Here is a 24,993-nt window from a genome sequence, read left to right on the forward strand (position 1 = left end):
CCGGCCTCCCCCTTCCCCCGGCTGGCAGGGGCGCCCCGCCGCCTCGCCGGGGGCGTTTGCCCGTCGCCTGCGGGAGCAGCGCAGCCAGCAGCCCCCCCGCCGCGCTCCTCCGCGGGGCAGCCGCTGCTCTCTTCAGCTGCCCCCGTCCCGTGTCAGGGGCCAGGTTTGGAGGCCGTCGAATTGCTCTTTAACTTCCTGAAAACGTGAAAAACTTCCACGCTGGTTTTTCTTTCCAGAAACGGCAGAACTCCTCTCAAACCCTGAAAACTGTGTTTGGAGGAGAAAGGCAAAGGCAAGTGAACTGAAGGAAATGAAATTCCCCAGAAGGTGCAGACACCTGCAGCGGGATTTAAAAGCCTGAACTCCTCTGGAGTTCACATTGCAGCCATAACCTTCAGAGGCCCCTGCTTCTGCACGAGCTGCTTCGGGATCCCAAGCTCTGCACCTGCAGAGCTGCCTCACCAGCAGCCCCCCGCAGGCTCCTGCAGGCGAGGGCGGCCTTGCCCGGCCGGACTGTGCTCCACGCACACCTAACCCTGCTTCCTTTTACTAACTCAACAAGGAATTGCTGCTGTGCCCTTTTATAAACATGCATACTGCGAAAAAACAGGAAAAAGTTCACCTCTGCAAAAACGCAATAAAGCACTTGTCTATAGAGCTTTTTGCATGAGGGCTATGCTTTCCATTCTCTGAGTACTGTTGGTATATAGAAAAAAAAAACCTTAAAAACTCCATCCAGAAGAAAAGCACAAAGAAAACTTATTTCCACAGCCTAGTGTACAAAGGTGAATGATTCACCTGTGCTGGAAGACATAGACTCCATACACCTTCTCAAGGAGGATTTACGTTTTTTACACTGAGCTGCATCTAGAAAGAGGTCATTGGGAACTAGAACAGTGAGTAAGCTAGAGCTGCTTATATATTGGCTCTCTTTTTGGTCCAATCTCAAATATTTTGGACAGTGATAGTGCTTCAACAGCAGACACAAACTATCATCTCACTGTTACTCGTATGCAATCCTCAGAAGTGGACGCTGTCAATCAGAAACTCTTCAAGGACAAAGACTAGATCAGTTTCTCTCTGGGTTAAAGTTGTTATTGCCCTTCTCTTCCATCCAAGTTGGGCAGCAGTAATCACAGCTTACATTTTTTAAGTGAGCAACAGCTCGATCCCGTTGGTGTATCACACCTTTTCTGAAAATGCCTACCCCATCAAGTGAGTTTATTCAGGGATAAAGTGGGCTTTTGGGCAAAGGAGCTGTTTTCAGTTAGTGAGATTAGGGAGCTATGGTCATGTGCAAGAGCACTAACAAAACTTTCAAAGCAATAAGGAAGGCATCTCCTGAGCTAGGTAGCAACTGCCTTGGTGATTTTAAAGTAAAGCTTGTAAAGTAATGTCATTTATTCTATATCACACTTTGATGTCCATAGTCAATACTGGATCCAGTCTTTAAAAGCAGGAAAATCTAGGATATGTATTTCTTAGAGTTTTTCAACAGGCAAATTCAAGACTTGTCGCTAGATATCAATCTTTCATGGTCAAACTAGTAGTAAAGCCTCCCCATGTTTTCATTTCAAATTTAACTGGAAAATCAGTTACTGTGATACCTATCCAAGTCTGCCTAAGGAAAGGAAGGCATGGTGGCCAGCTGTTCCTTTAGCAAGAACCTCAGTTTTGCAACTGTCTGAAGCACATAACCTCTGATTACAGCTGCTTGAGAGACAAGTCCCATGACCTCACTTGCTTCTTCGTGAGGACTACTGAAGGAGAAAGGCAATACTTTCTGTGCCTTCCATCGTGCTTGCTGGTAGAGGCTATAGCACGAGCTATTTGAAGCCCCTGAGGGAACGTCTTTCGAAGGCATTCATAGTTCCTCAAGGCAGCTCACACTGCAACATCCTTCATCGCTCTTCTTGTTGATAAGCATGGGCTACAAAAGCTCTCTTACTAGGATTAAAGACTACAACAGCAGTCAGCGAGTTAATGAGTTTTATTAAGGATCATATCTGATTGAGCTGGCAATAGTCTGACATTGACATATGTTACTACACTTAATGCTGTTTTGCTAGTTTGGTGCATTACTCAGTATTTTGCTTCTGGTCACATTTTAACGCTGCTTTTCTTTTAAAGACTTTTGACTAGATTTATTGTGATTTGAATAATAGGTTATAAAGAAACTGACTAAATAAGTCATGTAACTTTAAATCATACAGGATTTTATATAGAAAAGCTTTACTAGCAATCTTTCATTAATTTGCCAAGAATTTAAATCAAGTCAGAGATTAAGTTGGTTTAGCTGTTCATCAAAGCCAGAAAATCTGGCTTGTATTCAAGATAACAGATGCAGAAGAATATAAATAATTTAAATATTTGTGTAGTAGCTCAGCCAATCTGAACTATCTATTTTCTTACTAAAATTTTTGTATTATTAACAGACAGTAGCACAGCAAAAAAATGAAATTCTATTTGTGATCTGTAGGATTTTGCAAGATAGGTACATATAATGTATTGTCCCAATGCAAGTATTTTTATTTTTAGTTTCCTAAAATAGGGTACATACGATCACACCATTTCTCTCCCCTCTACTAACTTTTGAATTTCCTGACCTATAGAAATCACATTTTATAGCAGGTGGAAAATGTTTCATGAAAACAGGTGGTTAACAAAAAACCATATCCTTTAATAATACCTTGACTGAATGAAAGGCTTAATCCCATGCTAAATATCACAGAATCTATACAGGAGATCGGACTTAGGACACAAATGTATAGGTTTTATTAGTCTTCATTCAGAGACTTCAGTTCAAATTCATGGAGTTCACTGCTGCAAGAACTATGTGGTTTTTGAAAATTGCTCACATAAATTTTAAATAGTTTTGTGGTTTGCTTTGTAGTGGACAGGATTTTGCAAGAAATGTGAAATAACACTGCATGCATGTGATTGATGACTGAGTATCAGAGTTACCAGCTACCTATGTAGGGTTTTATCAGAAAGTGATAGTGGGTTGCTGAAAGGAGCAGTTCACCTTTAATAAGGCTAATAGTTCAAAAATAAAGAAAACTGAACTTCCAATAAATTCCAAGACTGATTAAGCAATTAAATAATAATAAAGAAACTGGCTGGCTGGAAAACTGTCCACTTTGTAAGTGCTTTCCACCCCCACTTTTAAAAGGGGCAGAAAGTCCACCTGTCTAGTCATCAAATAACCTCAAAACATGTGTGCAAGGATTGTCAGAACAAACTTTCACTACTCTAAATATGGGAGGCAGAAAAATTAAATCATTAAAGAAGGAAGGGGACCAAACTAGAGCTCAGAAAAATCACTTTGTTTCTCAACAATACTCATGTACTATCAGAACCAGATTAACAATTAAAATGTCAGACAGCCAGTTGTGGCTCTCAACTAGCATGCACCTTCTTGGATTCTAAGTGAGATGTATCTATAACGAGAATATATAGAGTTTAATTTTGACAACCTGATCATGACTTACCTCTCACTTTCCCTGAAAAATGCTGCTCTCAATGACATTGATTCAGGATACATGGCTATCATACACTATGGCCAGAAAAAGCAACAGAATTAAGGTAAGAGTCTCTCAGGTCAGAACAAGTTCCCCATTATTCTCCTTCTCTTCCCCAATGATTATTGAAAACAAATGAAGACAGTTGCTGTGATCTATTAAAGAAAGTCTTGCAGCTGAAGCCAGTTGAACACCAATAACCGAAGACAGCAGGACATTTTATATGTTTTATTTCCGTGAATGCAACTGGTACCACGATCATGGGCAACTTGTGCTGTAAGCGTCCTTCCATTTCCCTGAAGTAGGTCCTGCCAAAGGTAAGCCTTCCTGCTTTCATTGTTCTCTGAAGGTGATTATATAGTTCAGCTACTCTGTAACTGGGTATCTGCGTGACAGATCTGACTGTTTGGCACATGCAAGGGTTTCACGTAAGATGCTGGCAGTAGAACAAATATGCAGTAACACAGAATGAGTATCTTCAAAGTGTAAGTGTTTATTTATCCAGAAAAAACAAAGCTAAGAACAGAAAGTAAAGCAGTAAACGTGACTAACCCTTAACTTCTTGACAATCTTTGGCATGTTCTGTGTAGCCCATTTAAATCCATTTCTGGATTTGGCATTAGACTGTCCTGTTTAGAGCATGCTGTTTTTCCCTTATGATATGAATGTGTTAACTTTCACTGATGCTCTTTGGAAAATGTCCAGCTAAAGTTGCCTTACCTCCCTGACTTTTTTGTATGGTAACTTGCAATGGCTTAACACTATTGATCTTAAGTTTAACTTTTGGGGAAAAAATTCAAATTTAGCTAGGATGAAATAATAAATAGCTTCCTTGCTATATCCTACAAACTGCTACCGGGGTCATTATTTTGCTTAGCCTGCTTGGTTCCTTTAGCACCACTCTTTGATCAAACTCCATAGCAAGCCATCTATCACAAACACACAGATGCTAGTTCGTACTTCACAGTATGGATATTTCCTAATTTTCTAAGGGCTGTAACTAAAAATGTAGAATGAACTATTAAAACTGCTCTCCCTGTAAAAAATTATTTCACAGTATTACAAGGTAGATTAAAAGGCACAGGTGAAGACATACAGATACTAAAAACATGCTGGTATAATCAATTTTCTTTGTTGGAAGGAAGAGTATCAATAGATGATAGAGGTGGCAGCATAAAATGTTGTTCGAACATCTTCAAAAAAGCAAGGCCCACTTCAAAACTTGGCGGAAAGGTAGCAGAGGATCAGCTATCCAAAACAAAAGGAGTAAGTAGGAGCGCGTAAATCCCAGGAACAGAACGGAAGATAGCAGCAAGTCAGGACAGGTGTTTTTGTAGTGAGCCATTACGCTGCAGAACAGGCAGCAAACATGATGAGGTCTTGGGTTGCATTTTCTGAGTAAATCCTAGAAGTCTAGGCCAAGCTRTTATAACCAAACAAGCTACTATAACCTATTTTATCACTCTGCACATTAAAATGCATCACTTTTGAAGTCTGTTACAGATCAGAGTTCTATGCATATCCTTAACATGCAGATGAGAGAGCCACACAGAACCAACTGCAAAAGTGCTTGAATGCAGAAGTGAATGCACTTTCAGGAACTGATCTAACACAAGGTATGAAAATTGTGCTTTTATCTTTTTGTGATACCCTCTGAGTAGTGTTTGTTATGATACAGTCACATGTCTTACTGTAACAATACCCTCATTTCAGTGAAGTAGTCTTCAAAAATACATCAGTTTCTAATTTGGGCATTATCTCCAGCTAGAAGTTAAAGTTTTTAACTCAACAAATTGTTAATACAAAAATTACAGCTTAAAAGGGCAGTAGCAGAAGACTTAAGCTTGATTCAGTACTAGTACTTTTTGAGCATTTGTTTTTCAGCTTCACAGATTAACACGTGAAGTGTTTCCACCCAAAACACACAACAATCTGTTTTTAAACAAGACTTCCAATAGAAAAAGATGCCCTTTTTTTGCCAAATATAGTGTCAGAACACTGAACTATACTATAATTATATTCTCTGTATATACCATATTACAGTAAAGGCATGCAAATAATCCCTCAGTTTTCCAGTACTTGTAAGGCCCCTTGGATCTAACCATTACAAAACATACATTAATGATTTTGCCTGCTGCTAGCCGAAGTTAATATTCATCTTAGTAGTGAAACTCTGATTTTGTGTAAACAAATTATCCTGAGTTTCAGAATGTCAAAAAAGCATAAAAAGATTCAGGAAATGGCTACATAATTTGTTTTCTCTTTTTGAGAAATTATCTCTGCTTATACTTTAATACAGTTTTTTTCCTAAGAATAAAACACACAGTTAGCAAGTGACGTATTTATTTCTGAACTTCCTTGATAAAAGCTGTTTATTACAGAATTTGAAGCAGTCAGTTTACTGCCAAAAGAACGGCAACTAAAAAAGTCTTTTCAAAGAAGTTGTCTATTCCTGACTTCAAATTGAACTGTGGATGCTCTAATATATTTGAAAATTATGGCCAGAGTTGTACAAATTTGTAACCACCAATTAACTTATTTTTATTGATTACAGTGAGTTTGCATCTCAGTACCATACACTTTTGCTACAATTGAAAGACTAATTAGACAGTGGGAATTCAATGTTTCATTCTAAGCAAGAAAAAAAATACTACAGCAACCAAAGATATTTTCAAGAGATATAGAGGAAAATCATTGCTTTAGAAAGTACTGCTTTTTAAAAAATGAATTATCTTTGATTTTATAAAAGCACTTAATTTCCTCAAAACTTTAATGATTCACTGAAGTCYAAAAAACATGATTACAATTATATTCATTTCAGATATAAAGCTTTGTTACAATATTCTATTTTTCTATGTAGAACTTGCTCTGAGCTCTTCTCATTTTTTCCAGGTCTTCATAAGTAAGCGGTCCTTTTGGCAGTTCTAGCAAAGTGCTCTGTGTCTCTAATATGTTCTCTGCTTCACCTTAAAAAAAAAAAAAATATATATATATAGTGAGAAACTAAATGAAAGAGAATTAAAGAAATTCAATTTTAACTATTTTTGTTTGAGGTCCAGAATAACTAAATACCAGGTCACAGCTATGTATTTTACAAAGAGGTTGATGCCATGTAGTATTAAGTTTGTCTTTAAGGGACTTTGGACCAGTGGTATAACTGCATGCAAAAATGTTTGGTCTGAAACAGATATCTTGTCAAACAAATTCAGCCCGAGCAATACTTCAGCCAAAACAATTCTGTTGTTGTTGCTGCTATTTCTGTTAGCCCCTTTTTCCTAAAAGCTACACTGAGTTATATTTCTTTTAGAAGTGTATTACACAAATGCTTTGAAATAGCAGCTGGAGGTTACAGCAAGGCCTTCACATCAGGATGCACTTCATACCAGTCCCATAAAATGGGTGACCAATTAGGAGAGTCTGGGAAAAGGGTAGATCACAAAAATGCACATAAAACAGTACATAAACCTTAATAAGTAGATTCCCTGTACACACTACCATCCTAGACATGACATAGTTTGGCATGACTTTTCTTCTTGTTTCAGCCCTAGGCTGAAAGATGTTAGGCTACAGGCAAAAAGCGGACAGCAAAGAACTTGAAGCGTTAGTCAAAGTACACTGCTCACACAAAGGCTTGCTAAGAGAGTGATCCAAACATGCAGTCTTAACAGCATGGCAGGAAAAAAGTTGTATGGAGCAAAATGATCCAGATAAGGCTGGAATGAGAACAACTAGGACAAAGTATCCAAAAAACAAAGATACAGATTAAATGCACTACATAAGTTGTGGTGGTCTGATTGTGGACATAAGACAGGATAAAGATTAGGCAAAGAATGTGGGATTTTTGGCTGATGCCATTTGCTGCTATGTCAACAATCTTGTCCCAGGTACCTAAGCCTGAACCCCTGTTTTGATGATCATTAGGGCAAGTGGCTTGAAGCGCTGTTTACGTGCAATAAACCCGCCTGAATATTGTCATGCAGCCAGGACTGCGGTCATTCTTTGAAGCACATCTGAATGCTGCACTCTTCAGCTGCAGTTTCGGTAGTATGCGTATGGGATCTCCACGTATACATCAGTAATATCCAACAGGATGACACTGGTTACCACTCCCAGTGACTGGTAACACCACAGTGTTATGCAGTTACATAGTGCATCAGATTATGGGACAGCAAGAGATCTTATGTAACAGAGAGATGTTATAGGCGCAGCAAAATCTCTGTGCCTGTCCAACACATTCTCAGAATATGCACTAGAGTGTGTTTCTTCAGTCAGCATTCGCCTCAGATGGCTCAGGGTAGTAACAGTGGTCTCTCTAAACCTTGGAACAGGCAGCCAGAGTTTCACTGCTTAGCTGAGAAATTCTGTGCAGTTGGAAGCTGGCTATATAATCTCTCCCCTCCCTCATGTGTCCAACAAGGGCCAGCAATATGTACCTGGAAGGTCCAGAACACAGACAGAAGGTCCATGACTAAAAGTTATTAGCACTGGAGAATTTGTTTATTCTTAGTGCCTCAGCCATTCAGAACAGACTGTGCACCTAGGGGCTGTTCTGCAACTCTGCCATCCCTGAAAGCTGAGTTCTCATACACGGCTCTGGCCTGCTTAAGGCTTCTGAACAGCATAAGCAGAACTCAAAACACGTATTTTCTCCTACATTCTCAATATTCCCCTTAATTGGCCCAAGCTATCAACAGGGCAAAAAAGCCCTCCTATTTCAAGGTGGGAGAACAAGAAAGTCATAAGAAAATACTGGACAGTAGACTGAAGATAAAAGAACACGTTAACTGTAAGCAAGATCAGAGACAAAGTAATTGTTGAAGCAGAAATGGAGCAACTTTCTAGGGTTATGGACTGATTCCAAAGAATGAAGGAGAGCACACAGATGATTGAGCAAGGTGGTTCAGATGCAAGGAAGACCTTGGAGCAAGGACCGTGAAGAGAGGAAGTGGCTGAAGACAGGCATATGGGAGGGAAGAGACCAATCCAAGAATGGTCTATAGCTTCATCATTACAAAATGGAACAGCCAGGCAAGCAGAGGAGTGGTTGAGAACAGAGCCTGGGAGTGGACACAGATCAGCCGAGTAATAACAATAAGGACTGGGGCTGTAGGTCAGTTGTCTCATAAATCCTTCTCTTCAACTCATTAAAATTTATCTTAAAATAAAGATGTACCCCAAATCTCATTTCCACATGATTACAAACCTTCTTCTGATTTCCAATCTAGACTTATTCAAGCTAGTTTATTCCCATTTATTCTAGTACTGATATTAACAGCTTAATATAATTAACTTCTTTACTTCCCTTTACCATGTCTTGGAAGTAGGATCTGTAGACCCAAATCCATGTTGTCTTTTTAGATGGCTAAACAAACTGACCTCTTAGCTTCCTCTCACAAAGCAAACCCAGAATTCTGTGGTAATTCTTCAGTTATTTTAGATTCCTTACACAGAACTAGCCCAAATTATTTATAAAACTCCAAGGAAGGAACTACTGTTGTTCTGGATCAGTATTTTTCTTTCTGTACTAGAAAACCTCACCTGATGTCCCCGGACTTCACTTGTCTCTTTCGTGACTTCATCACAGTATTGGATGATACTCATTCTGTGATCAACTAATATACTCAGGTTTTTCTCTTTTTCTGTCATTTCCAGCTGGTGAGCTCTGATGGTAGAAATCCTTATTAGTCTCTAGGTTCTTGCTGTTCTTACCAAATTGCAACCTATTTTATTATCCCAGCTCTTTAGGTCATCAGTTCTTCTTGTACTACATATTATTCCTTATCTGTTGATGACACCAATCAAATTTGTCATCCACAAATTTTGTTTGTATAATCTACTCATAATTTCAAATACAAAACAAAAGCAGATCCAGGCCAAATCTTGAAAAACTTCACTAATAACCCTGCTAACCTTCCCCTTCAAGCACAACCCTCTGACATCTCCTCTTTATCCTAATGCTTACCCTTCTACTAATCCCCATGTCTTTCATGCCACTTTAATATTCACGTGATACTACATTAAATGTTTTCATGAGTTCAGAGTAGATCTACTACATTCCTTTTTGAAAAGGAAACTGATTTTCCCAGGGAAAAAAACACYGTTAGTTTGGCATGCTTCTTCCTTTTTATCTTACTGTCAATTTGGTTCCATAGTTTTTCTTATTCTTTCCTCTAAAACCTTGTCGTAAGCCTTGCATACCACTGGAGTTGTCCTACTGGATCTGAAGTTGCAAAGATTACTTTCCCCTATCACTTTCCAAATATAGATAACACATTACCCATCTTCAAGCTACACAGGACCACACTGTTCTCTAATGTCCATTAAATAGCATTCCATACTCTTACCATGGGGTTTGAACTATCTTATGTCTACTTTTTCAAAATTCTGGAATGAAAATTACCTCATAAAAAAAAAAAAATTAACACAACCTGAATTCCAAGTTTTGCTTCCACTTTGAATGCGTTAACCTTCTTTTTAACACTAATTTCTGTGAGCCACCCAGTCTTTGTCCCTGTGCTTAGCTGCCTCTTCATGTTAAAAACTCAAGGAAAAGTACTTAGTAGGGTTTAGGAATGTTCATAAATGTTCAGAGATATACACTGGTGAACAGACAGCCCAAATGTTTGCACCCATTTGCAACAGGAAGTGTCTTGGAGTTTGTCCAGTTAATGTCTCACATTATTCTCAACAAAGTGCACACAGTTAGGAAACCTAGTTCTTAGAACTTCAGCCTAAATCAAAGAGCCGAAACAAACTTTTATTTAGTTTCAGTATGTTCTGTGTTCTGTTCAGTAACAGACTGCAAAGTCAACCTATTTAACTAAAATGATTTATAAAGGTGACGAGCCATGGTCTTTCCAATCAGGAGACTTAAAGTGAACATTCTCTCAGCATGCCTCCTTCATTAGGAATCAGAACGAATACAGATGAAGCTGTCAGATTTTCCACAATCCTCAACATTGATCACTTAATGAGGTCCACTGTTAGCAACTATGAGGCAAGATCGCACTTTCTGGGACTCACTTTTTTTCATCTTAGCAGGGCACTGTGGCAAGATGATCGGCTGAGGACTCTGTCCAGCCACGTAAGTGGCATGATTCCTGCTCTGTATCCCTTCAACTGCTCTTACCATCCTCACCCCGTGCCAAAACAGCAGCATCTGAAATATGCTGTGCTTATTTCACCTGTATTTATAATCTTAAAAAATGTGAATTCTAAGAGAATCAAGAGAGGAGAAATCAGCACACAATCTGAACTGGAGGGAAACGCTGTAAGAGTAGAGTGAGTAGAGTATTCTTAACTGGGAAAATATCTGACTGTAACAGAGAAGAAAGAAAAGAAATGTAGGAGTGAGATTAAAAAAAAAAAAAAAAAAAAGCTGTCGCCCATTCTCTCCCAGCCATTCTAAAACGGTATGAGACTGTCTACTATATTAACCTTGGTTCTATGTGTGAACCAGACAGACTTCTATATACATACCTTTTATCCTTTGCAACATTGTCCCATAGCCCATATCGTATTGATAGGCAAATATAAAGCTTAAGGGAACTACTGGCAGTAGAACTCCTGGGTTCTTCTTTTTTATCGCTCTGTTTTTAAAAAAGAACAAGAAAAAATAAGATTATTTAGGGCATTCAGCATGTTAGTACTGTCAGTCCAAGGTGACCTTGATTTTATAGGACTTGTATATCCTTCTGCATTCTTTAATCAAAGTCACGCAACTCTTAATTTCTTCAGAAGCACTAAATCCTCTTCTGGGCAGATAATCTTGCTCTACTGTCAGCCAAAGGTACGAAAGAAAATACTTCAAGTGCATTTTTAACGTACTTAACAAGAAATAGGTTTGTCTAACTAGCATAGCATGTATGCACACATGCATATGTCCATGTCAAACTGTAGTCAAGATACAGCCACATGCAACATGCAGGAATCAGGTTATTACAGTTAATTCCAAATGCATCCCAGTGCACAGAGAATGCATAATGTATAAGCTGCATTTAATCTCCACTCTGTAGAGAGAAATAAAAATATTTCTCATATTCCATCTAATCATTTTATAGCACAAGCAAACCACATTACCAAAACCAACCAAGAGTCCTATAAGGCAAGTTCTTCCTCATGCAATACAACTTTGTTAGCCATAGGTTTTTCCTAACACAAATTTTTGAGTTTCTTGATTCAAATTGCATGTGAACAGATGTCAGAATATATCTGCCTGTTCAGTGACATATTAAAAAACCCTTATGATGGAGGATTTGTTGTTAATGAACAGTTTATTAAATTACAATACAGACAAGAAAGTAGTATGGCTTTTAAACAATCCCTCCCATTCCGCACAAAACTTTTGTTTTATGCTGAATTTTTGGTATGTCAGCTAAATCATATTATTGCCAGCTTGCATCTCTGCTTTTATATAAATACACAATACAGACATACACAGAACACATCCAGAAGTAGACAGAAATGAACTGAGTCATTTTGTCATTTAAGCGACCTCTGAGAAGTTACTGGATAAAAATAACTACCTGATAAAATGCAGGAGGTCAAGCCAAAATTATAGAAATATCTTTGTAATGTATCTATCTATTTAAATTTTCTATTAGGAAATAAACTTCATACCCAGCTGTTAAACCTACAGCAGCAAGTCCAAAAAAAGTCCCAAAGTATTTCAGAAATTCCCTTGTCCAAGCAATCTGCATGGCTGCTTGTCTCTCTCTCATCTGATTCTGCATCAGTAGTTGCCTTTCCAGCTAGAGAAGGGAGAGACATTAAACAAAATTAACTCATCCATTTATTTTAAAGTCTGAATCAATTTCACACTGGTCTATTAACCCAGAACACTAAACAAGAAGGTTTCCTTTTTGTTCTTTTACATCAGTCATTCATAAGCTTTGATTGAGAATGGTCTTATTCAGTAACAACCTGGATTATTGAAGAACAGTTTATACCAAAAAAGCATTATGTAATTGACAAATGCTTCACTACGCAATCTTTCTTATGCTGCTTCTCATAGTCAGGAAAACCAAAATACCAGTGTTAGGTTTTGAGAACTCCAAGTCCCAACAGCACTCCATAGGTTAAGGTTCTCTTTACCTTTGCATCTCCACGCTGATCCCAAGGGCACCACCCAGCTGTTAAGAACACTCTCCAATTTATTCTACTTAATTATAATTTAGATGGTATCTTTAGAGTCATCCTTGACTTTTCTTTGCCCTTTGAGGATTTCTTTTCTCCTTTATGATGCATCATAAAGCTAATAACATTTGGAGATTAGTACAGTTTACAAATACAGGAAAACACTACAAATAGTCTGTCAAGGTAGCAGATCTTAAAGATACTGGAATACATCTCAATTGTCTATGGGAAAATTCTTCTGCAACTAACATTAACAATAGTAATTCAAAAAGTATAATTTGGACAATGTATTTACATGCCAAAGTAGAACTTGCTATGGTGCAATAGAATAAAAAGTAGAGTATCAGATTTCTTATTACACATCCTGCCTAACTGAACACATTTCATATTCATTAAATAATGGGAAATTTGTTATTTATTACAAGTTCCTCTCTACAATACAAAATACCAAAAAATACAATGGTCTTTCCTCCTTATAGTGATGGATAATGTTGTGCCAAAACTAAGCAGTCTGAAATCACAGTATAATTGTTAACACAGTTCAAAGTCTGCTTCTTCCACTGATGTTTGTAATTCAGTTTGGGGAAAAACAAGAGTACTTGGTTTGGTATGTTTAGCTTCAGCTTAGCTAAGTGGGTTTCATAAAAAGCCCAAGAAAGTACATGAAGCTGAACACCAGTTGCATTAAAAAAAAAAAAGTGTATTCTAGAAAAGAAAGAACAAAGAGAGAATTCAGAAAGTTCTCCTGACATGCATCTATGAAGTAAATAATTAAATCTACTCTTTTCCCCTGCTTTCTAATTCAAGAATAATTTAAAGGATTTGTAATTACTTAAGGTTTCCACCCATTTATTCATCTCCATTACTATTGATTTAGCCTGAACAGAACAATTTCTGTTAAATTGTTACTAATTATTTCTTCAGACTATGTTGATCTTGCTATCTTATTTACAAGCTCATTCAGTACCTGGATAGGTAGAATTAATTTTTTAGACAACATAATAAAAAAAGGACAGATCTAATTACATATAATTGTACACAGTAGGAAAAACAACATTCACTGTAGTCTCACAATACTGTTTCATCTGTTTCTCTTTCCTCAAAACTTACATTGCAATTGTTGTTCTTACAAAAATATCACTAACAGCGTCTAGTTTTCTGACGTCCATAATTTTCATATAACTTTTTTTCAGAAGAAATAATTATGTAGTGGCTGAAAACCACTTAATAAAATATCAAAATAATTAGATTTCATTTTGTCACCTACGAGACACTTGGAAATTCTAAAATAGGCATGCATGCTGCCTGTTAATTAGCCCCATTGTGGTCCCCAGTATCCCAAGCCTGGTAAATTGCTCAGGGTTGATGTGACAAGATAAGATAATTACATGTAATATCAATTTAATGACTTCTATTTTCCCCTTCAATTTGATTATGTGTGTAGTTTGCACATATGTGTGAAAAGTATTAAGGGACCTTTTGTTTGCCTGACGACAGATAAGGAGTATACGCTTCCAAGATACGCAGTAGTATCCTAAATGAACTTCAATTTGAAGAAGTACATGGGGAAGAAGGGGGACAGGATAGCATGATGAAATATAGGTCTTGGTAAAAGGAAATCTTCTGGAAAAAGAGAAAAAAGCAGACAGTGATATGCACAAATAGTGAAGATAAGGAAGTACAAAAAAAAAAGAAAAAAAAGAAACCTAAATCTACAAAAGTAACTAAAGGATTTTAACATGGCTTCTAAAATATATGAAATATATATATGTATGTATGTATGTATGTATGTATATCCCAAGTATTGAAAGGAAAAAAAAACCCCAAACCCATGACACAGACACTAAAGTCAAATGAAAACTCTCCACAGGAGCCTATCATATCACACTTCAGAAGCTCAAGGTTACTTCTATATATATCTACAAGTATTTTATAGAAATAACTTAGTATAAATGAAAACAACTTGTTTTGCAAACATTAGCCACCACCATAAAGATACTGTTTTTCATATTCTCTTCTAACCAGAATGATATTTTTTCCCACTTTAAAAAAACCCTCTCAACTTTTTACAGCATTCCCATATCCAAAAATACAGTAAAAAACTACACAAACACCTCTCATAATTCCTTGACTTTGAGCAAACTTCTTCAGTGTGCATACAACTGCTTATCTAGAAGGAACGTAATATTGTATTTAAATTCATTTCTTAAAAAAACAAGGTGTGTGGGAAAGACTGATGAATCTTGGAGACAAGCATTTTATATGCATGTGAGGAAATGTGGCAAAACAAGAAAGAAAATTTCTGCTGCTCAGAGGAAGCTTAATTCACAGAAGACACTAAAAAGTAGATCTAGTGACATTTAGCTAAATTAACAATTTAATTCGGGCTATTACTTAAGTTGCACAATGTTACAATGAAGCATTATTTACAGAAAATGTATTATTGTACTTACACTTGCAATTTTGCATCAGGAAAGTGCCTAGATATTTTTAGCTATGATTGCTGCTAAGGTTCGTTTTTAAATCAATTTTTATTTAGTGATACATGGAGAGTTACATGGAGAAAAGCTAACAAAAATAACCAAATATTACTATGTGTGCTCCACACTCTTTAAAATTTGTGCAGTCTTATGCCAAACCCAAGAACACTTCCCCCAAATGCCAGAACTTCTTTTTATGCATTTTCTTTTGTTCTTCTATATTCTGAAAACCTTCTATTGCATTTCTTCCACATCAAACTCAGTTGTGTCACGTGGTTTAGCTTCATCTTGCCAAAACAAAAGACATGCTACAGCAGTAGGGCTTTAATGAGACTGTCCGCCTAATGGAGAGATTTAGTAGCCCCCAGATAACGAGTTCCAGGGCAAGTTCCAGATGACTTCACTGGATTCCAATCTTTGGTTAAGGAAAAGGAAAGGAGAAACTTAACAGTTATGGCTGAATTTGCCCCAAGACATACTGCTTCATCATGCAACTTAACTTAATGGAATAATTGCAGAAAAAACTGTTTGGAGAACTGCTGAGTTCTTTTCTGAGAACATTCTAGCCATTGAGCTACTGAATAACAACAGGCCAATGCTGCCATCGTGTTCCTGACACGGACTCTGAGAACATGTATTTAGTACAATAGAGAATGCCCAACTTGCAGCCACGGACAGCGAGACATAAGGCAGGGCGCCTACCTGCTCTGTGTCATCAGAGCATATTTTAATATGTCCAGACCCAACATCTGATCATCTAGGCAGGTTTAATCAGAAATGCTAAACACTAAAAAAGTATAAGCATCTAAATGAATTTTGGATGATCTAAGTTATGAACTTATGAGCCTACAAGAAGAGTTAAGCAATTCCTTTGTATATCATTCTTTAGGAGATTAAGTCATAATACCTTTGTACTTACCCGTCTAACACACTGATCTGAATGAAACATCTGGAGATCACACAGTTTTCAAAGACTAGGATAGCCTGATACTCCAGTTACACATTGCCAAATAATTATTGGTAGAGCGTAAGACCAAACCATTACATTAAGATTACTTTAACTAACCTTAAACGAGTCTGGATTTGATAGCAGATCTACAGAGGGAAAGACACAACAGTCCAGCAGAACGGATAATTTCAAATTAGATGAAAGATACAAAACCAAACATGTTTGACAGCAGTTTTTATCAATATCCCATTTTCAGCTCTTAATTTTGTAGCAATTGTGTCTTATTTTCCTCCACACATGTTCTACTGAAAATGCCAGTTGCACTGGGTAGTCAAAGAGTAGAGGAGACTTAATCTTAACATGCAGATTTTAAGAAAAAAGACCAAGTCTTGCTGCCTTAGGATTTATTCTGAAATAAAGTTTTCTTAAGACTTCTTTTCCTATTATGGCAGATTAGAAGCAAGAATTAATAATAGTATGAATTCATTTTACTGCAAACCATACCTTCACATGCAGAACTTCATAGATGATAGGAACACAAAAGTGTGCATCTTTCAAACTTAGCTGGTGCATGCTGTACTTATTTATGTATATCTACATATATCTAACTTCAGTAGGGACTACTTACATTACTAAGCTTACCTAAAACCTATAGCTAAAGGGTCTCAGATGCAGGCTTACCAGGGAGGAAGGGAGGTGCCACAGTTTTCCCAGCCACGTTGCTTCACATGGCACAAGAGAGTGGAAGCTGTGATGTGGATGCACAGGCACACATCCAAATATACCATTGATAAATCAAGTCCTATGACAATCCGACCATACTTTAAAGCCACAGACACAAGTATAGTTAGTATTATAATGTAAAAAAGCCACATAATGAATTTTTGCTAGTTTAATTCCATAATGAACAGATTTTCTTAAATCACAATACCAACTTATTTACTAGTAGTAAATACTGACTATATCATTTTAAAATTTAAGCTTAGTATTTAAAAAAAAGATATTAGTAGCAAGTAACATTTGATATTTTGTAACACTCAAGAGGACTCAATTAGAAATAACTTTTCCCGTTTTTCTTTAAATATAGTTAACAGTTTCTTAACACTCTGTGTGAGAAACTGCGAGGGCTGATTAGCATTTGAAGTCTGACACATGCCAACTGTTTATAGTAAAAGGAAATCAATCTGACAAAATGAAACATGACAGATGAAGAGAAGTGAGGCTGAGGAAGAAAAGATCAGTGACTGTGAAACTGAGAATGTTAATAAACTAGTCAGTGGTAACCACCCTTATCATTTCTATTGATTATTCTTCAGACTGTCACAATGATGTCAAACCAGAGAAATCAGCATTTATACCAACATTTCACTGATTAAAATCCAGTGGGAGAAAATTCTCATCTGAAATAATTTAATCAACTTTGACAACTTGTAAAAAAATAAACGGTTCTCTCTGGATTACAAACCACATCAGCACTGAAAAACAGACTGGAAATTTCCAATACTTTAGACTCTGCTTGTTTTATCTCTTTCTTTCTGTCTTTCTGTTTTTGTGTCTCATGCTCAGACACTGTAGGAAGGAGCAAATGCTACTTTTTCTTGTATTATGATGTGCAAAAGGCAAAATAAATGGTGTACAAACATTTATGGCTCAACGGAAGCGGAAAGCAGAGCCAGTGCAAAATGCTTCACTCCCCATGTATATTAAATACCATTTGCTTGATATATTGCTTGCTGGTTAAGACATATCTGGAGAGAGGAAGACATAGTACCCACCCTTGCTAAAGCCTGCATTTGCAGCTCTATACAGTAGCTTTCCTGGCCCATATGCAGTTTTCCCCCGCCTCTCCAGAAGAGTAGGCAGGACAAGCATGTGGCTTAAGAGCAGTCAAGGCAGTAAAGTTTTATGGGATACTGCATTTCATGTCACTATCATTAAGACATAACTATGCTGGCAGTCTGGTATTCTGACAGAAAAGGAATTAATCTACCTTAGAAGTAATCATCAACCGGACAGAACTTAAATAAGGACGTGTGTGTATTTTAAATTCACAATCTAAATTTAAGACAGACAAATCTGGAGAAACCATTGGCATACTCTTTATACTAATTAAAAAAAAAATCCTTTGGTTATGTCACAGGTTAATCTCTTGCACTTGATAGTTAGAGGTGCATGGAACAGTCATTACAACTATAACAGAAGATGATTTTCACTGACCACTGAAAAACTGTAAGACTCTGAAAGCATTATTTAATCTAGCAGTAAGCTGAACTGCTGAACACTCAGAGGCACAGTAAAATAAAGCTTTATTTTTTTCAAAAATGATGGTCATACATACAAATACCTGCAAATCACTGACAAAGCACACATAAAAGTTGGTGTGCTGGTAGTATACCTAAATGACTGTATAAACCCCTTGCAGTAGCAATGCACTAAGCATTTCATGAGCAGACTAAAGTTTTAGGCCTATGTGCCTATGTGGAAAAAAAAAAAAGGACAGTAGAATAGTGATCCTATGTTTACACCTGCATTGTAAATCACTTGAGTGTAATACAGAGATAACAACTTGTAATAATTACGTAGTATTTGCTTGGTTCTATGACAGCATGCACACAGAAGTGTCAGGAAATGGGCCTCCAGATCAAACAGTTAAAATTAATCAGACTTAAATGTTTTATCCTGCAGCTATTCAAAACTTGTCTGCAAATATTTTTCACTTAATAAAGTACAGAGAGCAATTAAAGTTATTAGCACTGCAAGAAACTATGCTCCCTATAAAGCAAATTCAATTTTTAGAGCTTTCAATCTCACTCATTACAAAATATTTACAAGAAAAAAAGCTATCATAAAAAGAAAAGGGTCTCAAGACATTAACCACAAGCCAGAATAAATCTGCACTGAAATAAACCCTATCTCTTCCTGTTCTCAACAAGTGATTAGAATTACATGCCATATAAAAAGAAAGTAATATAAAAAGCACCTAAATCTGTTTGAAGCTTTAAGCTCTACAAAGGCTCAATCCACTGAATTGTGGTACAAAATAAAAGTTTTCTGCAATCACCTACCATTTCTGGGCTTGTGCCTCTTGTCTGTACAGCAAAGAACATACAGCAGAGGGACAAAAGGTGTCTTCTACCTTCATTTAAGAATCTTTAGTCTACAGAGTAAGCTAAGTTTTAACTTAACAGTGTACCAGTGTTCAGAACTCTCAGGAGTTTTATGCAAGAGTTGTACAGACAAACTAAATTCTTTTGGATAGCCAGTTAAATCAAAAAGAGGTACCTATGCAACAGGAATAGTAAAACAGATAAAGCAGTGTAAGACAAAGCATTAACAGTACAGTATCAAGTCATTGAGAAATTTGACTAACAACTAAATAAGTAAGAATTATCAGTTTGTTAGCTCCATCACCCTATAATCTCCCCAAGTATGCTTGTGTGTCCTATTTATTTATTTATTTTTAGAAATAAAGACTCAGAACATTGAATAAAAAATGAAAACCAGAAGAAATGGCTGTAAAATAATACTGTTGTATGAAAGGGTATTATAATTCCAACACAGTCTACAAATAGGATATTTCTTCCTACACATTTCAGATTCTGGCTTGCAGGATTATTATAGCTGTATTTACCAGTATTTTTGTTAGAAAATTCAAATAGGTATAAGAGTCCTTTATTTTCTATTTTATAACCGGGATTCTTAAGATTTCTGCTCAGTAGAACTCCCATTTTTTTAACCTTAGTGTTTGAGAAATAAAGTTTCTTGGAAAACCAAGTAAATAGCCAGCAGGTCTGGGATTCAACTTCAGCAGACCTAAAAGCAGAAAGCTAAAAGGGTAGGCTTGCTCTACTAAGCAGCAAGGCATCTATGGAAAATTCACAGTGCTAAAGGAAACAGCTTCAGATGGTATTCTTCCTTTGAAGTCAGTTAAAACCCCCCAACGAACGAAGCCTTACGCATGGATTAACTGCAGGTGCACCTGTAAGCAAGACAAAACTTTTACCTAAGTAATCTGCACTCAAAACAAGAAGATGTACTAGTCACAGATATCCCCCAAAGAAAACACTGATCAAGAGTTGTGCTGATGTGGAGGTCTTAATCCTTATCAAAGGCAGGGTATGGTCACCATAAACTTTGGCCAAAGAGACTGTTAATGTTTTCCAGAATGTCTTTTACTAAGCAGCTATTCCCTCAAATCACTCAAAAAGATTAATCTTTCGGCAAACAGTTTGGCCAAATTGTATAATTATTTAAAGTACTGTAAACTAATCAGCAAAAACGGATGGAGGAAAACAGTGCAACTTACAAAGGACAGGCATTTATAACTGGATCAACTACTCTTCTTCCTGCTGCTTCTCCCATTATTTTATCCCCATTGCACACACAGTTCAGTGAAAGCTGCATTTCTTTATGATTTATGCTATCTTTGACTAATTTGGTGCATCCACATGTATTGCAGTTGAATAGCACCTCCATCCTCAACAACAGATTAAGTATTACTAGTAAGATTGATTTCACTGAAAAGATTTACTTAACATTTGTCTCTCATTACTGGTAATATTTAGCAATCAGTTTGTTTTGCATCTTTTGCTAAAAGTGTTTGCAATTTGAAATGGCAATTAAAATTTGCTCTTCGTAAAAGAGTGCACTTACTTTTTATAATGAACAGGCAGAGTATACAATCTCCCATCTAATACCAGCCAAAAGGGCTTTTTTTTTTCTTGTGAGATAGATTGTTCTAATCTTCCTCAACACAGATATCATTCATCTTATTCTGTTCCATTTGATGCAAGCAAACTAATAAGGATATGGAATTGTTACCAGAGAACATTTATTTCCTGAATTAAGCCCAGATCACCCAGAGGGCAAAACAATTTTTCTAATGCTTCAAGACAAATGCATTTGAAATGCCATAAGCACTACTAGTATCTTGTCAATAGAAAACAAATACAGTTATTTCCCACCCCAAAGGGAAAAGGATGGTAGTAGTCAGGGAAAGGAAAGTGTGCTTACATTTTACTTCACACATAAGAAACAGAGACGTGTTTTTTATTGTAATAGAACTTAAAAAAAAAAAATCCTGAGAACAATTCTCAGTGAAAACTTGAGAGGAAAAGGTCAAAAGACAAACTTTTGTCATTGTAGGGACTTAAACCACAGAAGTTTACTCAAGAGCCAAACACATTAAGAAAAATTAAATTTTTCAGGTATCATCAAGGAGGTGGGTCATCTTTCACTGACAAAGATAAGTTGAAAAAACCTGTAGATGGAAAAAACATCATCACACAAAAAAGTTTTATTAGGTACAGGAAGGAATCTATAAAGGAGCCTATGCAGTAGCATGTGTCAGCTCTCTTCCTTTTCTGATCAATGAAAGTTTTAAGGCATGAAAAGAGCTTTATTGTTCAGAAATGCATTGACATTTTAACATCAGCCATTCATTTCTTTTCCTGCCAGGAGCCAAAACATAGCACACATCTGCCTTTAAAAAAACACCTCATTTTATGATCAGCTGATAAATGATCAATAGTAAGTTGAATAATAGGTTAATTGAGTTTATTAAAGAAAGAAGAAAAAACAAACCCCAAACCCTTGAACACTACTTGCAAATATACTTATTCTTCATTGTTTGGATAACATCGTAGGATGGAAGAAGAAAAACATGTTTAAGATAGCGGTCCTTATCAAGAACAAAATGATAGGCTTATTAGGTCAATTCATCTTAACTGTCTAAGCTGAAGTACTCTTAGTCTACTATATATACGATGGACATTAATATTTGCTTTTTTCAACAGTTTTGCTTTCTTCTACTCTTCTGTCTTCTTTGTGTCTGTCTTTACATTGAATGACTAAAAGAGAATGTGGCCCAAGGTCTCATTCACCACAAAACTCCTGATAACCTATCTGGTATCGACTTCTTCACATTCTTAATGTTTTTTGTATTTAAATGAAATAAAAATTGTGCATATAAGACCTTCACATCCAATACAAATAATTTCTCAGCTAAAAATGAACTTGGGAGAAGGGGCAGAAGAGATCACTGAGCTGTCTGATAAATAAGTCAGGATTTTCTCATCTCTCCCCATAAATAAAACATTTATTTTGAACATAAAAAACATTTATTTTCATAAAAATGCACATATAAATGCTATTGGTATTTTATCTACCCCAAATGAATAACTTCACTTTTCACTTGAACAAATGTTTAAAATGCCTCAGCTGCATCTTTTATTATACACAATCACATAGTTACCACTGAAACTTCAGTTCCTTGGAAAGCAAAAACTTCCTAAACCACTGGGAAGATAACTGGATTCTCAGATACTTCCTAACAAGGAACAAGCTTAAAACAATGCTTCTGTTGAAAGGCTTAAGCTTATTTCTTATTGAACATATATGAAACCTAATGATTGTGCACATTTTCCAAAAGACATTGAGATGAAAAACAGCAATAATGAACAGCTGTATAACTGAAGTTATAACATCTTGTAATCTTTACTGGATAAAAATCTAACTTGTAACACAGAATAACATAACAGAATTCACACAGAGGACAGCATTAAGTCCTAAAACCCAGACATTTTCTGCATTAAAAAAATGATCACATTTACCTATATGCTTGAGAAAATTGGAAATAGCAAGCTTGGAGAAGAGACAGCACTACCAAAGAAAGAGTATTATGTTGAAAAAAAAACTAGAATGGTTCGTTAAATATTGGCCAGTGCTTAGCTAACTGGACCTGCAGGTCTTCTTCAGGTATGACAACTTCTGTGTATTAATAATCATGAAGATAAGGCTAGAAAACATATTCACAGGTCACTTAAAGTTGGAAGGGAGGACATTTGTTTATCCTGGTCTTCAAGACCACCAATGAAAATTTCAAATCCTTTTTTACTAACCTGCTTAATGACAGTTAAGCACTGAAAGTCTCCAAATATTTATCCCCATTGTTGCTTGCTTTTCGAAGGAAAAGCAAGCCAATTCTCAATGTCTTCTTATAGGACATAAGGAAAAACAAAAACAAAACTTTAAGGGATTAAAAAATAACAAAACACACACACCAAACTTCAAATGCATAACAGGCATATTTATATGACCAAACAAGTATGATTCTTTCATCCTTTCCTCAAAGGTTCTAATGACATCATTATTCTTACTACCATTCTCTGAACTTTTCAGAGCTTGTCTGCTCCTTAACAGAAGTAGCAAAATCTGTTTTCCAGAAAAGTCAACAGTAGTGCAAATTGAGTAATTTTAGCTTCTTGTTAGTAAATCCACATTGGCATTTGCTTTCTGTAAGAATTTGCGCTGTTGAGTCAGTTTGTTTTTAGATCAGTATATAAAACCCAGATTTTTTTTGAGCTTCTAGTCTCTAATCACTTATTTCTGGTTTGTGTATTTAACTTTTCCTTCCTGGATGTAATACTTTGGACTGGCACTTATTCCATTCCATTCCATTTCCTATTATTTCAGGCACTTTCCAATTCATCAAGACGATCTGAAATCTGAACCAATCCTCCAACCTAACATTTTACACATGTAACATCGCACTGAATTATAACCAGATTTTGAAAAACTGCTAACTCTCTGGATTTTCTCATCCTCTTCCATCACTTGTTGCAGTAGAACTGACTTTATTTCTTTTTTTATTATTATTATTATTACTGTAACTCAGGAAAAAAATTCCAATGTCATATAGTCATGAGACATGGTCTATCAAAAATTTGCTATAGGGAACTGCTATATTTTCAATTGAGATATAAGGACAAATTGTTGAACATGAAGAGAGAACTGCCTCATTCCTTTCATTTATTGCCATTCAATGCAAACTTCTTAAGGAATCAAATCCAGGCAGAAATGTAATATAATCACAATATATTTTGCCTCTAATAGAGGGCTGACATGTAAGTGGAAGGAAAAAGTGTGATGCTAAACTACATTTACCAGTGCATTCACCAAGTATTTAATACAATTTTTCCAAATACAAATATTTTTGTTGCACATCTTTTAAAACATCAAATACCAGTCTAATTTAATTAACATCTACACATTCAAGTTACAGTGAAATAATGTTCTAAAGCATATTCTTACGAGACTGATGGTGTTAGAGCCATTTAGAAAATGCTTAACAGCTGTACCACTTCAAGTTGCATCCCTTAGGTATGTACCATAGCACACACATATGCTTTAAAATGCGTATTTCTTCTCCATAAGCAACACCTGAAGGACAGATAAAAGCACAGAACATCTGAGAGTCATGTTCAGAAGTAAAAATCTTATGATTTGTAATTTAGATGAACTAAGCTATTGCTACAAGTACAGCATTGGCAAGAGCCAAGTATCTTTTGGACATTTCTGTGCTGTGTCCAAGAGAATGTTTCATTTGTAAGAAGAAACTGTTAGATTCTTTTTCAGATTCAAAAAGTCAGAGTATGCACTGTTGTATCAGAGGATGAGTTTCCTCAGCACCACTTGATTATTACCTGCCCAGCTATTTAACTTCACGATAATTATGAACTGGAAAAAAAAGCCTTACTTTTTTTTATTAGTAACTACTATTTCTCTGTTTAGTTTTGCATGACTGCCAAAGTTTCAAACGAGCTGTTAAAACAAAGCAGGAAAAAAAGAGAAAGGACCATAAATGTAGTAGATTAGATACAGAGGTGCAAAGGAGCTCCAATACCACTGGCTGGCCCAAATTAGAATAAGATAGTCTTCCCAAGGCTCACTCCTATTGCATTAGGATCCCAAAAGAGGGAAAAGGTTTGGGTAAACAAGGAGAGGCTGGCAAGAATTTTCAAAAAAGAGGATGCAGTACTAACAACTGCATTGTAAAAACAGGTGGACAAAACCTCCACTTTTCCAGCTCTGCTTGACATCAGCATTTTCTTTGCCAAGGAGTATGGAA

The 24,993-nt window shown here is 36.3% G+C and overlaps 2 protein-coding genes across 4 annotated transcripts in view; both read right to left on the reverse strand.

Annotated features, from left to right (window-relative positions):
- LOC112974534 (relaxin-3-like) overlaps positions 1 to 3,544 on the reverse strand; it is a 6,344-nt gene extending 2,800 nt beyond the window's left edge. Inside the window, exons 1-2 of the mRNA XM_026083596.1 lie at positions 3,492 to 3,544; positions 536 to 596 (exon numbers count right to left, since the gene is read on the reverse strand). Coding sequence (XP_025939381.1) covers positions 536 to 596; positions 3,492 to 3,544 — 114 coding nt within the window. The remainder of the gene's footprint in view (positions 1 to 535; positions 597 to 3,491) is intronic.
- A 450-nt stretch (positions 3,545 to 3,994) lies between these two features.
- Positions 3,995 to 24,993, reverse strand: part of PLGRKT (plasminogen receptor with a C-terminal lysine) — a 31,132-nt gene continuing 10,133 nt past the window's right edge. The window contains exons 2-6 of one of the 3 annotated variants that reach the window (XM_026083570.1): positions 24,254 to 24,305; positions 12,158 to 12,271; positions 11,001 to 11,110; positions 9,060 to 9,183; positions 6,400 to 6,487 (exon numbers count right to left, since the gene is read on the reverse strand). In XM_026083570.1, coding sequence (XP_025939355.1) covers positions 6,467 to 6,487; positions 9,060 to 9,183; positions 11,001 to 11,110; positions 12,158 to 12,271; positions 24,254 to 24,256 — 372 coding nt within the window. In that variant the 5' untranslated portion in view covers positions 24,257 to 24,305 and the 3' untranslated portion in view covers positions 6,400 to 6,466. Of the gene's footprint in view, positions 6,488 to 9,059; positions 9,184 to 11,000; positions 11,111 to 12,140; positions 12,272 to 24,253; positions 24,306 to 24,993 lie in introns of all 3 variants that reach the window. The other 2 variants (XM_026083568.1, XM_026083569.1) reach the window with 2 other exon arrangements.

This window comes from Apteryx rowi, unplaced genomic scaffold, assembly GCF_003343035.1.
Source record: "Apteryx rowi isolate R43461 unplaced genomic scaffold, aptRow1 scaffold_61, whole genome shotgun sequence".
Classification (NCBI taxonomy): domain Eukaryota; kingdom Metazoa; phylum Chordata; class Aves; order Apterygiformes; family Apterygidae; genus Apteryx; species Apteryx rowi.